The sequence below is a fragment of the Tauraco erythrolophus genome, chromosome 2 (assembly GCF_009769465.1).
Source record: "Tauraco erythrolophus isolate bTauEry1 chromosome 2, bTauEry1.pri, whole genome shotgun sequence".
In the NCBI taxonomy this organism is placed as follows: Eukaryota; Metazoa; Chordata; class Aves; order Musophagiformes; family Musophagidae; genus Tauraco; species Tauraco erythrolophus.
Genome location: NC_141466.1, coordinates 55,914,014 through 55,927,480, shown reverse-complemented (window position 1 = coordinate 55,927,480; position 13,467 = coordinate 55,914,014). Strand labels below are relative to the sequence as shown.

The window sequence follows — 13,467 nt, the reverse complement described above, 5'->3', positions numbered from 1 at the left end:
TTCATATATAATCCTGGGGATTTAGTAGTCCAAGTGCAGTATCACAGCTAAATAATAAAAAGGTGGCAAGATTAAAAACTTATCTTAAAATTAGCCTACTTAGCATAGTAAATAGCTTTCCAATTTGACAAAGGATAAGCATTTTATGGAAATGTGTATTAAAAAATAATCCTGTTAGGTCACCCAATGTTTGCCAGTCTTAGTTCACAGATAGCAAAAAAAAAAAAATCAAAGTAACTTCACCAAAGTCTGTACATGTTTACAGTATTATCAAGAGCAACTGTAGGAGTTGTATCATCAAAAGAGTGAGCCAATTTTCAGGAGCAGTAATAGAAACAGCAAAGTTATTTCTAAGTCTCCAATAAACCTACAGTGCATTTCGCTTAGTTATTACACAATCCAATATACAATTAATATTTCTATTGTTTTTAGGAGTGAATTACACTTTAGTCCTCCTTATAGCTGAGGTTTCATTTAAGTGGCATGACAGAAATTTACAGCCAGAAGAGACACTGAACACTTGGCCTGGTCAGCATGTCTCTGCTGTGAAATGCTGATTTCAAACACACTCCCTGCTTCGAAACGCTGCGTCTCATGTTCCTCATTGCTGCAGTTTTCCCTGCCAAGTCACCGCTGTCTGCTGAACGTTAACTTTTATAGTAGAGAAATGTAAGCTTTGGGCTTTTTGGTTTTTCCTTTTTAGGGGAAGTCATTTTACCATCACCCTGAAAATAAATTCATAGAAGAGGTAAATCACTCAATTAAGTACAAAGGAGAGATAGAGGTGTATGGAAATCCATCTGTCAGCATATTCTTCGCTACTTACAGAACTGAGATAAAACTAGAGCAGATGGCAGCTCAAGACTGCACCTCTGCTACGAGGACAGGTTGCAGGAGCTGGGATTGTTCAGCCTTGAAAAGAGAAGACTTCGGGGGGACCTAATAGCTGCCTTCCAATACCTAAAGGGAACTTACAGGAAGGCTGGGGAGGGACTTTTTACAAGTGTGTCCACTGATAGGACAAGGGGAAATGGGTTTAAGTTGAAGGAGAACAGATTTAGATTAGATTTTAGGAAGAAATTCTTCAGTACGAGGGTGGTAAGACTTTGGAATAAATTGCCCAGAGAAGTTGTGGATGCCCCCTCCCTGGAGGTGTTCAAGGCCAGGTGGGATGGAGCCTTGGGTGGCCTGGTCTAGTTGAGAGGCGTCCCTGCCCATGACAGGGAGGTTGGATTAGATTATCTCTGAGGTCCCTTCCAGCCTATGCCATTCTATGATTCTATGATTTGTGTTTTGAACCGGGAAAACACACTTTAACATCTCCCAGAGCACAGATCCAAGGCCAGAAGGATGGATATCCATTCTGAAGTACTGGCACACACACTGTTACTGAAAGCCCCTGAATCACATTGAAACAAAATCATTATATTAAGCAGTGCAAAGGAAGTGATAAAGTCACCACAAGATCCATGGCTGAAGCCAAATGCTTCATCTTGATTTTGATTCACATCGAGATTTTGCCAATTGAGTATTTCAGAGATAAATTGACAAAATATTTTGATTCTGATGAGGCAGCATTTTCCAAAAGGAAGCAGGAAAGCTTTGGCCAACACCAGTCACAAAGCAGACTCACTGCAGTCCCCGACAGTAGAGGAGCACACAAGGCTACAGAAGGATACTAAACAACACAGGCAAAGCAGGGCTTGGTGTTTGCTCTTGCCTGACCTAGATCTGCATGAGCTTGCCACTGCTTCTGAGCTAGGTCATCAAGGTAACACTATGGAGAGCATCTAGGAGCTGGATTCTGACACCTGACTGAAAGGACAAGCAAGGTGGGCAGCTCCCTACCTAGGGAAACAATAGGGAAAAACTCCTGGCAACATTGCTAAAGGAGTCCGAGAAGGCCAGCAAAAAAAATAAATAAAGTCTTATGTAAGCAATCAAAGACACAGATGAGCATCAAGTGGGACTTTGAAATGGGTGGAAGAGAGTCACTCCACTGCACTCCATCAGTGCTCTAGCCCAAGCAGCACTTGTGGAGACAGGGATCTGGAGATACACATTCTCTGGGAACATATACAGGACACTTACACTGCAAGAACTGGTTTGCCTAAAGGTTTGTCCATCTGACAAAAAGAAACCTTCAAAGCATCTTCAGGGCCAGATGCCTCAGTCAATGACTGATTTAGCAGACTGGCTTAATTGCCTGATAATCTATTTGTTAGATCTGTTAAAACTAGAATCTAGCAGAAAAAAAATAAACTGTATCACACTGCTAGGCCTGACCGCAGGGGGAGCAAAGACCACACGAGTCATCCTGGATTATATCAGCAGCACTCGACAATACCAGAGGCTGTAACAGAAGCAGCAGCACCCCCTAATCCCAGAGAAGAGAAACACAGAGCTCAAAAACACATAAAAGACCTTTTATTGAAAGCTCAGCACTCCCAGGCTTTGGATATCCAAGAACTGCAGACTCCTCTCTACTTTAAGGCAAATCCTACAATACCAGGGTCTTCACTCTTATGCCAAAAGAAAAATCTGAACTCAAGTGTTCAGCATCAGACAAGTCTTCCCAAGTGTTGTACAGTTTAGGCATCTCCTAGTAATTCACTGCAATCTTCATCTGACGAACAAAGCAACATTGCCTGTGGCACAAACTACACACCGTATCACATTCAGGGAAAAAGCAGAAGAGGGATTTGGCTATCAGAAAGAATTGCAGAACCATTCCACTGAGGTATTTTTCCTTTACATGTTTGACGTTTTAAAATATTACTAGCAGCAGGGGGAAGACAAGGTATTCATTTTAAATTCCTTCACCCTTAATGCATCTCAATTTGTACTTTCAGAAAGAGGATAAGAATCCACAGCAGGGAGGGCTTTAACACAATCCATGCCTCTGGAGTGTGAAGCTCCCACTTTCAAACTCTTTCCTCCAGCAGATTCAGAAGCCCAATGCAGAGTGGAAGAAAGCCATCAAGTTGGGAGGCAAACCCACAGTGGGTGGGTCTGGTGACCAGTCAGTGCCCTGGGATTTGCTGTTCTCTTGGCTTAATCCTCTGGATCATGATGGCAACACATGTTTCTCAGCTGATACCCAGCAATGCACCAGTCATACACCCAGATGTAGTTATGAAAAGTGTTCCTTCTTCATCCCACCCAGTGGCCCATAGCAACATCTAAGGGCAGATGCGCAAACACTACCATTTTTCTGCTGATGAATAATGTCAGTAAGATCTCATCATTGAAGACAATGACATGCTCTACAGGGATAAAGTTTCTCCCCATTTCTCTGCAGGCTCAGGAAGTTGCAATATTATTATTTCAAAGATCAATTTGGCATAACTTTAAAAATAAAACCACTATCTGACACATGAGACTTTTTTCCTCTTAGCTTCATCTTTCAGCCACTCTTCATGTAAAGACTGTTTTACTTCAGAAACCAAGTGACTGTCTGTGCTGTGAGAATCATAGGATCTCAGTAACACTCCCAAGGGATGAATCCCTAACAAAAGTCCTAGCCCTCCCTCAGCAAACAGGACACGAGACTTTGCTCTCCATAACTTTCAAATCCTTCCCAATTAAAGCATTTACTTCTCTTAATTCATTATGCACAAAGAGAGAGGCCAAAGCACCAAGAGGTAACCAACAGCTTAAAATAAAGAGCCATGGCTGACCATATAAAGTAGGCTTTGAATGAGCACAACTCTGTTCATTTACTGGTTTCTGCCAGGGAAAAGTTCCTGCTTATCGACCAGCACAGAGGAAGTGGTTACCCTTCAGGGATCACAGCAGACAGTTAACATGCCTTCAGGTCTGCAGGCTGGCTATGCCCTGCTGCAGGCAGCAGCAGCTGCAGCTGTTCTCTGACCTCTTCTGGGCACAAATTGTTGTCATCACTCCAGGAAATTTGAGAAATCTGGGGATTTTCTTTTTGTCATTACACTCTAATGTTGCAGTCACTTCCTGAGGACAAGGCTGACATTAAGTTGCTGCTCTTACTCCTCCACATCACTTAAGGTTTTCAACATTTGATGTGTAACCTGAAGTAAAAAATGTGTCAATTGAAGAGTTGTGGAAGCTTTCTTACCTGAACCCACACAAGTTTTAACAAATTACAGTAAGAAATAAATATAACAAGAGAAACTATGCTTGAGGTTACTGTTCTTCCATTTTATCTGCTATTAAAAGCCATTAATTTAAACAGCAATAAAAAGCAGGGGATAGCTAAGAATCAGTTCTGCATAAATTAACGACACCAGTATTGCAACACCAAATATATCCGGTTTTACTTATCCCTCAGTATTTTTCCCCTCTACTGGCCTAATCACTTCTCACTTTGGCAGTTACTGTGCCAGAACCCCTACTAGACAGCTGTTCTGATTCATACATGGATAACAAAAAAATCAGCACTTTCATCACTTTGCTTCAAATCTCTCCTGGTCCTCCAAACTCCATTCCAAAACATATTTCAAAAGGTCAGTGAAATTTTTACTGAAACTTATCTTTCAGAGAATGTTTATTTTTTTTGGAAAGAAAGAAAAAACTTATCTCCTCAATGTTTAAGAGGATCAAGTGTCAAAAAAAACAGTATCTCAGGGAAACTGGAAAGTAACCTGTTTTCAGTAAACAAGTATTTTATCAAGACTTGGACATAATCTATGCAAGCTAAGCAACGGCAAGATATTTAAATCTTTGTGAGAACTGAAAATTAAAATAGGTGGGACCAGATGCATAGCTTCTCTCCAGACTGTACATTGAAAACCAATTTGCATTATAGTAAGTATGTAAACCAAAACTAAGTAGGCACTTAGACATCAGTGGCACCAGCATAAGATTAACACCAGCCACAGCAAGTCTTATTCTCTTACAGAATCACTTCTAATTCCCATCTAATCTACCTCTAATGCATCCATGTCTACAGTAGCTATTTCCCTAGGCAAGCAATGCTTGGCTAGAAGGACATTCTTCCTACCTGCCATTACAAACCATTGCTTGGTCATCACACATCCATTCCAAGCAGTCCTATATGATGTTGAAGACACAGCTCCAGTTCATACCTCCCAAACTTAAGGATTACAAATAAAAGCTTTCCACCCTAACCATTTCCATGTTTTGATCCTTGGCACATACTAAGAATCAAGTGGGAAGAGATAGTTATAAAATAGCTAGACCTCAGATTAGAGAAGTCTTACCCTTTACCTATGTTACTGAAGTATATAAATTAACAGTTTGAATACAAATTGAATGCTGCCAAGTTGTTCTTAGGTCCAAACTGATCTCAGCACATTAGTCTCACTTATGCTCAAAACACAGTCCTACACAAGTTCTGATACTTTGTATAAGACTGAATTTGATCAAACCTTTGACTACTAAGAGAAGTCAAGAAAAAGCAGAAAGCCCAATTTGCTGAGAACAAAACATTGATATTTAGCCGGAAACCTGCCTAATTTTAAAAACAAGCATTAAGTTTCAGTCCTTCAAAACACCATGTCTGGCTAACCAACTTAACATGTCCCTATTCCCATTCCTAATATATTCTTCCCAGACCACTGCATTCACTGACCCGTTACCAACATCAGTGCTCCAGAGAGCCATCTGTTAACTGTCTTGTATCTTCTGCTGTGAATCCCAGACTTTGAGGCTTGGAATTTTTTCATTTTTTATGTTTTTTTCCCTTCCTAGGATAATCTTGGAAACATGCACATCCTGCGAGCTTCACAGATCCAGGGGAAGAGCAATCACACACCATCACCTTCAGTGCAATCAAGAGCAAAGGAGCAAAGCCCAGCAGGTCAGTTAATTATACACCAAGTCAGCATCTCTCAAAGCAGCACCATATACACTATACTTCAAAAGAGGGAGCACTTTAGCAGAAAGAAGAAAACTCCAGCATTCTTTCCTTTCAAGGAAATGCTTTAAGTTCTGCAACATTTATTTTCCACATCAATGACACTTAAGGAAGAAAGGTGGACTTGCAGGACAGTGCTTGTCAGACATTAGATTAGATCCTGGAATAAACTCCTTTTTGCATATTTAAGGCAGTAGCTAATTTCAGCCTATCCCATTATTAATCTCACTGCAGAAACTCTAAACTGAGACTGTAGGGAACTCCTTTGCAGACCACATGCCCTTACTAAATTTATATTAAGCATACTCATTCCAGTTGCTCCACGTTGAGTGTGGAGTAGCAATGTTGTAGCACATACTGTGTTTTCATTGTTATATATTAAAATCAAAACTTAAGTGCATGATGCAGAAATGAAGAATACTGCTCCTGCCTGAATTAGCTGAATTTATCCTGAAGTACCATCCATTTAGTAGAGTTGATCTGAAAGTCAGAGCTAAGCACAACAATTCCACTAGACGTCTACCAACCACACGACTAAGCAGCTATATCCTGCAAATTCAAATTTCCTCAAAGTTTGCAATTCAGAAGGAAATTAAACACATAGCTTTACCCATTGGAGAACTGAATCCAACCAGCTCTTTATTACTATTATATGAAATACTATTCCCAGATATTAAAGAAAAAGCAATTAAGTCCAGAAACCATGCATGTTATTTTTCAGCATCCAGAATATCAAACTTTTTAAGTTCTTCACCTTCTGTACCAAGTTCCTTCCTGGATAGATTTCCAAATCAGTATCATTTGATTTGCAGCACCATTTTTAAGTTACATACCCAGAAAGAAGCACAAGGCATGAAAGGTTAAGTTGCAAAAGTCTATAAAGATTTAGACTTGCATTTTACCATTGTTGAGTACAAGACAGTTCTTTATTTTAAACATTAAAGTGCCAGGTTTATGTACAAACTATTAAAACAATAGTAAAAAAGTAAACTTAAAATCTGCTAAGAAAGCAGTGAGGTCATGTAGTTGCCTCCAGAGTTTTCTGCAGAGTATTCAGCAAATTTACTACCAGAATTTCCCAACTGCTCCTTTGTTTATGGAGAGAGCAGCAGAAGCTAGTGGTCACTGCCCATAACCTCCCCTCTTGCAGAAGGAAGGTGCCTGTATCTTTCACAAAATGGAGTAGCATATGTTGTTAAGAGATCCATCTAAACACTCTATGAATTAACACCATTGGTGAAGTCTAATAAAAAGGGATTTCACTGCTGGAGCTACACTAGCCTCCTGAAAAGTACCAATATCTCCACACTTTTCAAGAGTGGGATTTTAGTACTGGAATCAAGTCACACTGACTCAATATACTTAATGTTTCTCTGTAAACAGGGAGCATACACACTAACTTATATAGTCTCAGTTCATTTAAAATTCCGCATCCAGAGTGAAAGAGTTGTCTGTGGGCTTCGACATGACTCCCATCCTCTGATATTCACCTACTCGCTTCTCAAAGAAGTTGGTCTTGCCTTCCAGAGAGATGTTTTCCATGAAGTCAAAAGGATTCTCCGCTTTGTATATCTGAAATGCAAAGGTAATTCTGTAGTCACACTACAAGTGCTCACATCTTGAATACATGAAAGCCTTAAAGATCAGCTAGAAGGAGTCTAAAGACAACAGCAGCAGGCTTACTACATAGTGAACGAGAATCTCTGGCCCAAGCCTTCTCTGCTGTATTTGTTCCTGTCCTAGCTGCAGCAGACAGAAGCACAGCAACTCTTATACAGCTGTTTTTCCATAGCATCTTTTTGCTTTTCCTTCTGTGGGTCTCCAAACAGGATCTAGCAGCAGGACTGCTAAATAGCTTTACAAGTTATACCAATATTACCACAGTCACTGTAGCATTTGGGTTTCTGGAGGAAATTAAACTTGATTTTTTTCCCCATGAAAGACTGAGTCCATTAGAGCCTTACCTTGCTAAATCCCAGTTCCAACATAAGCCGGTCTGCTACAAACTCTATGTACTGTTTCATTAAAGTGCAGTTCATGCCAATCAGCTTCACAGGCAGCGCCTCCGTCAAGAATTCCTGCAGATAATAGAAGCACTTTATGGACAGAAACTGTACCATCTAGGTTAATTTTAGCAGCAACAACTCCCTAGTTTTCCGCTTAATTGTGATCAAGTTCCTAAACAAGGAGCAGATAATTACCTGCTCTATGAGAACAGCATTCATGATGATTTCCTTTACTCTCTCCTCTGAAGGTTTGCGTATCAAGTGCTTGAACATGAGGCAGGCAAAATCACAGTGCAAACCCTGGAACAAAGTTTGAGAAAATTATTTCAGGAACATTGATTTAAAAGAGCCACTCAAATCAGTAGCACAGAATAAATATCCCAATAGCTAGGCACCATCTTTGCACTCACCACATTATTTAGTACTATCTCTATCTGCAGACAACTTTCTGCCTAACCAGAAGGAGGCATAAGCTCAGCCAGTACCAGCTGCACTTGCTCCCGATGGCAAAGTGCACTGAGTGCAAGAGTTGGTGAGAGCCCTTAAGCTACTTTAGAGGAAGTAAAACACTAAGTTCATTTATTTTCAGCTGTAAGATCCATGATGACACATGTTTACACACTTCAGTTAGCTTTATAGACTGCCTGTTTCTAAACATACTCCTGTTTTAAAACACAGGCTCCAACTGAATATCATTGCTTTGAGCTACTGTGGCACATTACCACCTTAACTGCTAGAATTTGATTCATACCTCATCTCTACTGATGAGTTCGTTAGAAAAAGTGAGTCCAGGCATTAATCCTCTTTTCTTCAGCCAAAAAATTGATGCAAAAGAGCCAGAAAAGAAGATTCCTTCCACTGCTGCAAAGGCTACTACACGTTCTCCTGTTAAGAAAAGATTGATAGTAATATCACACAAAAAACTTAACGGGATTAATTCTCAGAAGTTGTGAGCAGACCACTGAACAGCATCCTCCAAGAAGGATGAAGTTTCAGCTCAAGTGTGCTATAGACTGTCCTTAAAAACTATTACAGTAAAGGCTTCTAGGCATTGAGCAAAACTTTTAAGATGAGAGGAAGTAAAAACTAATTAGAGTAACTACTGAGCCAAGGCTCCCTCCCCCAGGTTAACATTGATACTATCCTTTTCCAGACTGTACACTGAAAAAGAGCAGCCATTTTACAGCTGATTTAAGTCAATATCAGCTCATCTTCTGTCAAATAAGAAACTTTGGCCATGAAGAATGCTTCAATACTAGGGAAATAATGACCTCTGCCATCTCATCTCACTTGTGACACAAAACATCAAGAATTAGTAAGGCAGAGGAGCTACAGTCTCCAATAGTACACATCTGCTGAAGATAATCAGTTCAGTTCCAGACACAACAGCAATTTCCAATTTGATCATATAGCCAGGCATATGAAGATCTACCATTATAGCTCTACATGAGCTACCATTATTCAGAGTTTCAGCAATTTTACAAAGATTCACATCAGTAGCTCATTTGCAAGACGAGAATTATTTTCTTCATCTCCAGAATTATACCAGTATCTTATACCAAAGAGCATGTACTCTCCCTGGAACAACAATAATCCCTGTGAACTGTCAAGTCTAGAGAAATGGTGGTTCCTCCATCTTTTTTAGGGAAGGAATTTCACTTTGCTTCCAATACATGTACTCACCATACGTTGCTTTCTTGTCTGCAATCCAGCGCATGGCCCAGTCAGCCTTCTTTTTAACACATGGTAATGTTTCAATAGCATTAAAAAGAAATTCCCTGAGAAGGATAAAACTCATTAGCAAAATTAGTACAATATTCATACCATAGACACACTTGTTCACTTACAAGTACTCTGCACCTTCACCCTAATAATTAAGTCTCCTTCCCCATTTTATTCTGTACTAATCTAGCTGTATTTCTACCCATCAGCTACCTTTTCATCACCTTCCCATCACATCAACACCAGTCCACCTGAATTACCATGACAGTATCAAGAGGAGTACTGTTTCATCAAGTACTGTACATCAACAAGACTTTCAAAACTAACCAGCCTACACTTTCCAGCAGCAAGGCACCAAAGTTCTCAAGTAAGCAATTCTTCCTTAAACATTTACTGGAATTAAGCATCTCAACATAAATGACATGGCCAGCTTTCTATAACATAGCAGCAATTAAGTATCTCCAGACTGCAAACAGCATTGCAATACCACATGAAATTTCCCTCAACAGGATATTAGTCTGACAAGACAACACCAGAATAACTCAAAGTCTGGACTGCTCAAAGCTCTGAATTTAGTTTTAAGATACCATTCTTGCATTGATTCATCTTGTTATGAAAATTTTACACTTTGGTTATATTGTTTATCAAGACCACAAGCCACTTTTTGGCAAATGCAACATGCTTTTTTCCCCTCTAAGCAAAACAGTCAAGTGAGTAAGAGCAGCACATGCTGTGTAAAAGTTCTAGCTGTTAACTAAATGCACTGGCTTTTAGAGATGACCTTTTAATAAAAGTGGCATCATTCTCAGAGAAACTTTCCTACCTAGCTTTCTACTAGATGCAAAAGTCCTCTGCACAAGTGCTTACTGTAATTTAGTACACTCTCCTTATTTGACTGCTCCATCTTTTATGTAGTTTCATTCCTCTATTTCAGTATTAAGTGGTTTCAGTTTCATTAATCTAAGCAGGTTCTTGTTCACAGACCTCAGAGGAAAAAGATACTCTGAAGTTGCTCTTAAGCAGCAGTAATATTTTATATAAATCTATTTTAAATCCAAAGTAAATGACTGATATTCATCACTTAAATCTCAACACTTAAGACTTCCAAACCTTTCATCAAGCAATACAAACCTCTCTTTAGAATCTTTAATGTAGGTGTCAATAAGAAGACTGTACATTTCTGAATGTATATTTTCCATGGCAATCTGGAAGCCATAGAAACAACGAGCTTCTGTTATTTGTACTTCTTGACTGAACCGCTCCACCTAGAGGAAATAAACGAGTATTTGCAAAAGCATTTGTGACTAAGATGCAGGTTAGAGGCATTGATACTCTCTGTAACAGCTCTTGCTCAGCCCACAGAATCATCTTCAATTTAATTCCAAATATGAGGATTATTAACAGCAATACAAGTGAAGAGCAGTAGCCTCTCACAGCTCCAAGTCATAAGCTGTTATTTAGTCTCGAGAGAAATGGGACAACTTAATCTTACTTAGCCCCCATTAGGAAGAGCACTGGGAGGGTAAAAGCAAAACATGGGCTCTGAACCAGCCGAGTGTTACTGTAAGGCAATGCTCAGTGGCCCGTGGGGGAATGGGTTAATTTGTAGATGATAAAAGCACCCCAACTTGCTAATTAGCATAAGAGCATAATATGTTGCAATGCTACATGATCTAGCAAACAAGCTAGATCAGCCAGCACACATGTCAAAAGTGTGGTTATTTGTTAGCTTCAATTCACAAGATGATGTTTCCATCAGGATTGTTTCTACACCCTTACCAAGTTTTCATTGACAATGCCATCGCTGGCAGCAAAGAAGGCAAGGACATGAGAAATGAAGTACTTTTCCTCAGGCTTCAGTGACTCCCAGTGCTGGATGTCTTTGGAAAGGTCCACCTAAAACATGACAAAAAGACCAGACGAAAGACATAATGAAGAGATGGAGGAGGAGGCTTCAGGTACGAGGCCCGTACCAGAGCCCCGAGGCTGCCCCCCGGCCCAGCCCAGGGGCTGTGGGCGGGAGCAGCCGGCAGGGAGGGCCGTGCCCGGGCGGGCACTGCGAGGGGAACGGGGATCCGCCCACCCGCTCACCTCCTCCGCCGTCCAGAAGGAAGCTTCGGCCTTCTTGTACATCTGCCAAATGTCGTGATACTGGATGGGGAAGATGACGAAGCGGCGGGGGTTGTCCCGCAGCAGCGGTTCCTCCTCCTCCTCCTCGCCCCGCGGCACCTGGAGCGGCGGAGAGCGGCTCGGGCTCGGCTCGCCTCAGCGGCGGGGCCGCTCCGGGGGCGGGGGCAGCTGAGGAGACGCCGGGCTTTGGCGGGAAACCGAGTCAGCCGCGGGGGGGGAGAGCCCAGTGAGGGAAAGGGGCGCAGCGGCAGCACCCAGCGGGGACGGGCGGCCCCAGCACTCACCGAGCGGGGGAAAAGGGAGAGATCACCCGTGGGGGAGAGGACAGCGGGGCGGGGGCACGTAAGGCGCCGGGGAAGGATGAGGCTTTGGGCAACCTGGTGTAGTGGAGGATTTCCCTGCCCATGGCAGGGGCGTTGGAACTAGATGATCTTTGAGGTCCCTTCCAACCCAAACCATTCTGTGATGGGGAGAGAGGAGAAACGTAGGGGCGGCGCCCGGGTGTTTCGCACTCACCGGCTTCCCGTCGCCCTCCTGGAAGATCTTGCGGGCCGCCTTGCTGGCCAGGACGCGGGCGCTGCTGAGCGCGGGGGGCTGCAGGGAGAGAGGGGCAGGGTGAGAGCGCTGCGGCGCTCCCGGGAAGGGAGCGGGAGGAAGGGCGGGCGCTCACCGTGTTCTCCTTGTCGCTCAGCGCCAGGCTCTTCATGGGCGACAGGCTCTTCACGAGCGCCAGGCAGGGCTGGTCATGGCGGGCGGCGAGCGGGGCGCGCGCGGACAGCATGGCGGCGACAAGGTGGCGAGCGGCACTGAGCGGCGGGAGACTGCGCTTCCCCGCACTGCCCCTTTATATCCGCTTCGAACTTGGCGCCAGAACGCACGGCTGACCACTCACAGCCCGCGCCGCGCCCGCCGCCGCCCGCCCCCGCGCTCCCACGGGCTGGCGCGCCGGCCGCGGCCCCGCCCCCTATTGTGGCTGCGCCGGTGGCGGGAGGGAGAGCCCCGCCCTTTGCTTTGGCGCCGGCGGAGCGCGGGCGGGGAAAGGCGGGAGAGCGCGGAGGCCCCGCCCCGGGGGTGGCCCCGCCCCCGCCGGCCCCCCCCCCCCCCCCTCCCCCCGTACCGCGGACTGGCGCGGAATTCAACGCGGGGCCCCGCGGTGCTGCACGGCCCGGCGGCGGGGGAAGATCGGGGGGAAAACCCTGATGCTGCCTCCATCCTTTGCAGCACGCGTGGTGTCTCGTAAAGAGAGGTTTCGCTGCCGATCCTAAACATCATACCTGGTTTTGAAAGACTCAGAATGCAATAGGAGAGTAGGAAACTTGTTTCCCGATGTGGGTATGACCTTAATCTAGGTTTAGGGTAGAGATTTGGAATTGCCATGTTGCCCCCATCCCTGTCTTGCTCTCCCTCTCTCTTTCCTGGTCCCTCTTGCCTAGTGATTCATTTTCACTTTCGACACCGATTCCTGCCTTTGGAGACAGAACTCAGCTTCCTGGAGAAACAGACTCCATATGCCACCTGGTTCCACATGTTTTAAATAAATTACACAAGAAAGGGAGGATATAAGTATGAAGAAGAAGAGACGAACATTCATCTTCTTTAAAAAGTCAGCATTTACTTCGTGTTAATTAGATTGCCTTTATTTGAACAACACTGTTTCCCTCATCCAACTCCACAAAGGATCTCCTCCTGTCTACTGAAATGTTTTCCCTGAAACAGTTTTAATGAAACCAGGACCTTGATGAGACTTGGAAGCCC

General features: G+C 43.3%; 1 protein-coding gene across 2 annotated transcripts; it reads right to left on the bottom strand.

Moving 5' to 3' along the window:
- Nucleotides 1-6,497: 6,497 nt before the first annotated feature.
- RRM2 (ribonucleotide reductase regulatory subunit M2) lies at nucleotides 6,498-12,508 on the bottom strand. Of its 2 annotated transcripts, XM_086608380.1 has the most exons (11): nucleotides 12,383-12,493; nucleotides 12,197-12,306; nucleotides 11,847-11,862; nucleotides 11,674-11,787; nucleotides 11,362-11,478; nucleotides 10,714-10,847; nucleotides 9,544-9,638; nucleotides 8,612-8,745; nucleotides 8,056-8,160; nucleotides 7,819-7,932; nucleotides 6,498-7,426 (listed from the first exon to the last, which is right to left on the bottom strand). In XM_086608380.1, the coding sequence occupies exons 1-11, from the start codon at nucleotides 12,491-12,493 to the stop codon at nucleotides 7,274-7,276; spliced, it is 1,203 nt and encodes a 400-aa protein (XP_086464506.1). In that variant the 3' UTR covers nucleotides 6,498-7,273. The 2 variants fall into 2 exon arrangements, with proteins under 2 accessions (XP_086464506.1, XP_086464507.1); XM_086608381.1 differs by lacking the exon at nucleotides 11,847-11,862 and having other exon boundaries at nucleotides 11,674-11,811; nucleotides 12,229-12,306; nucleotides 12,383-12,508.
- Between the last annotated feature and the right edge of the window lie 959 nt (nucleotides 12,509-13,467).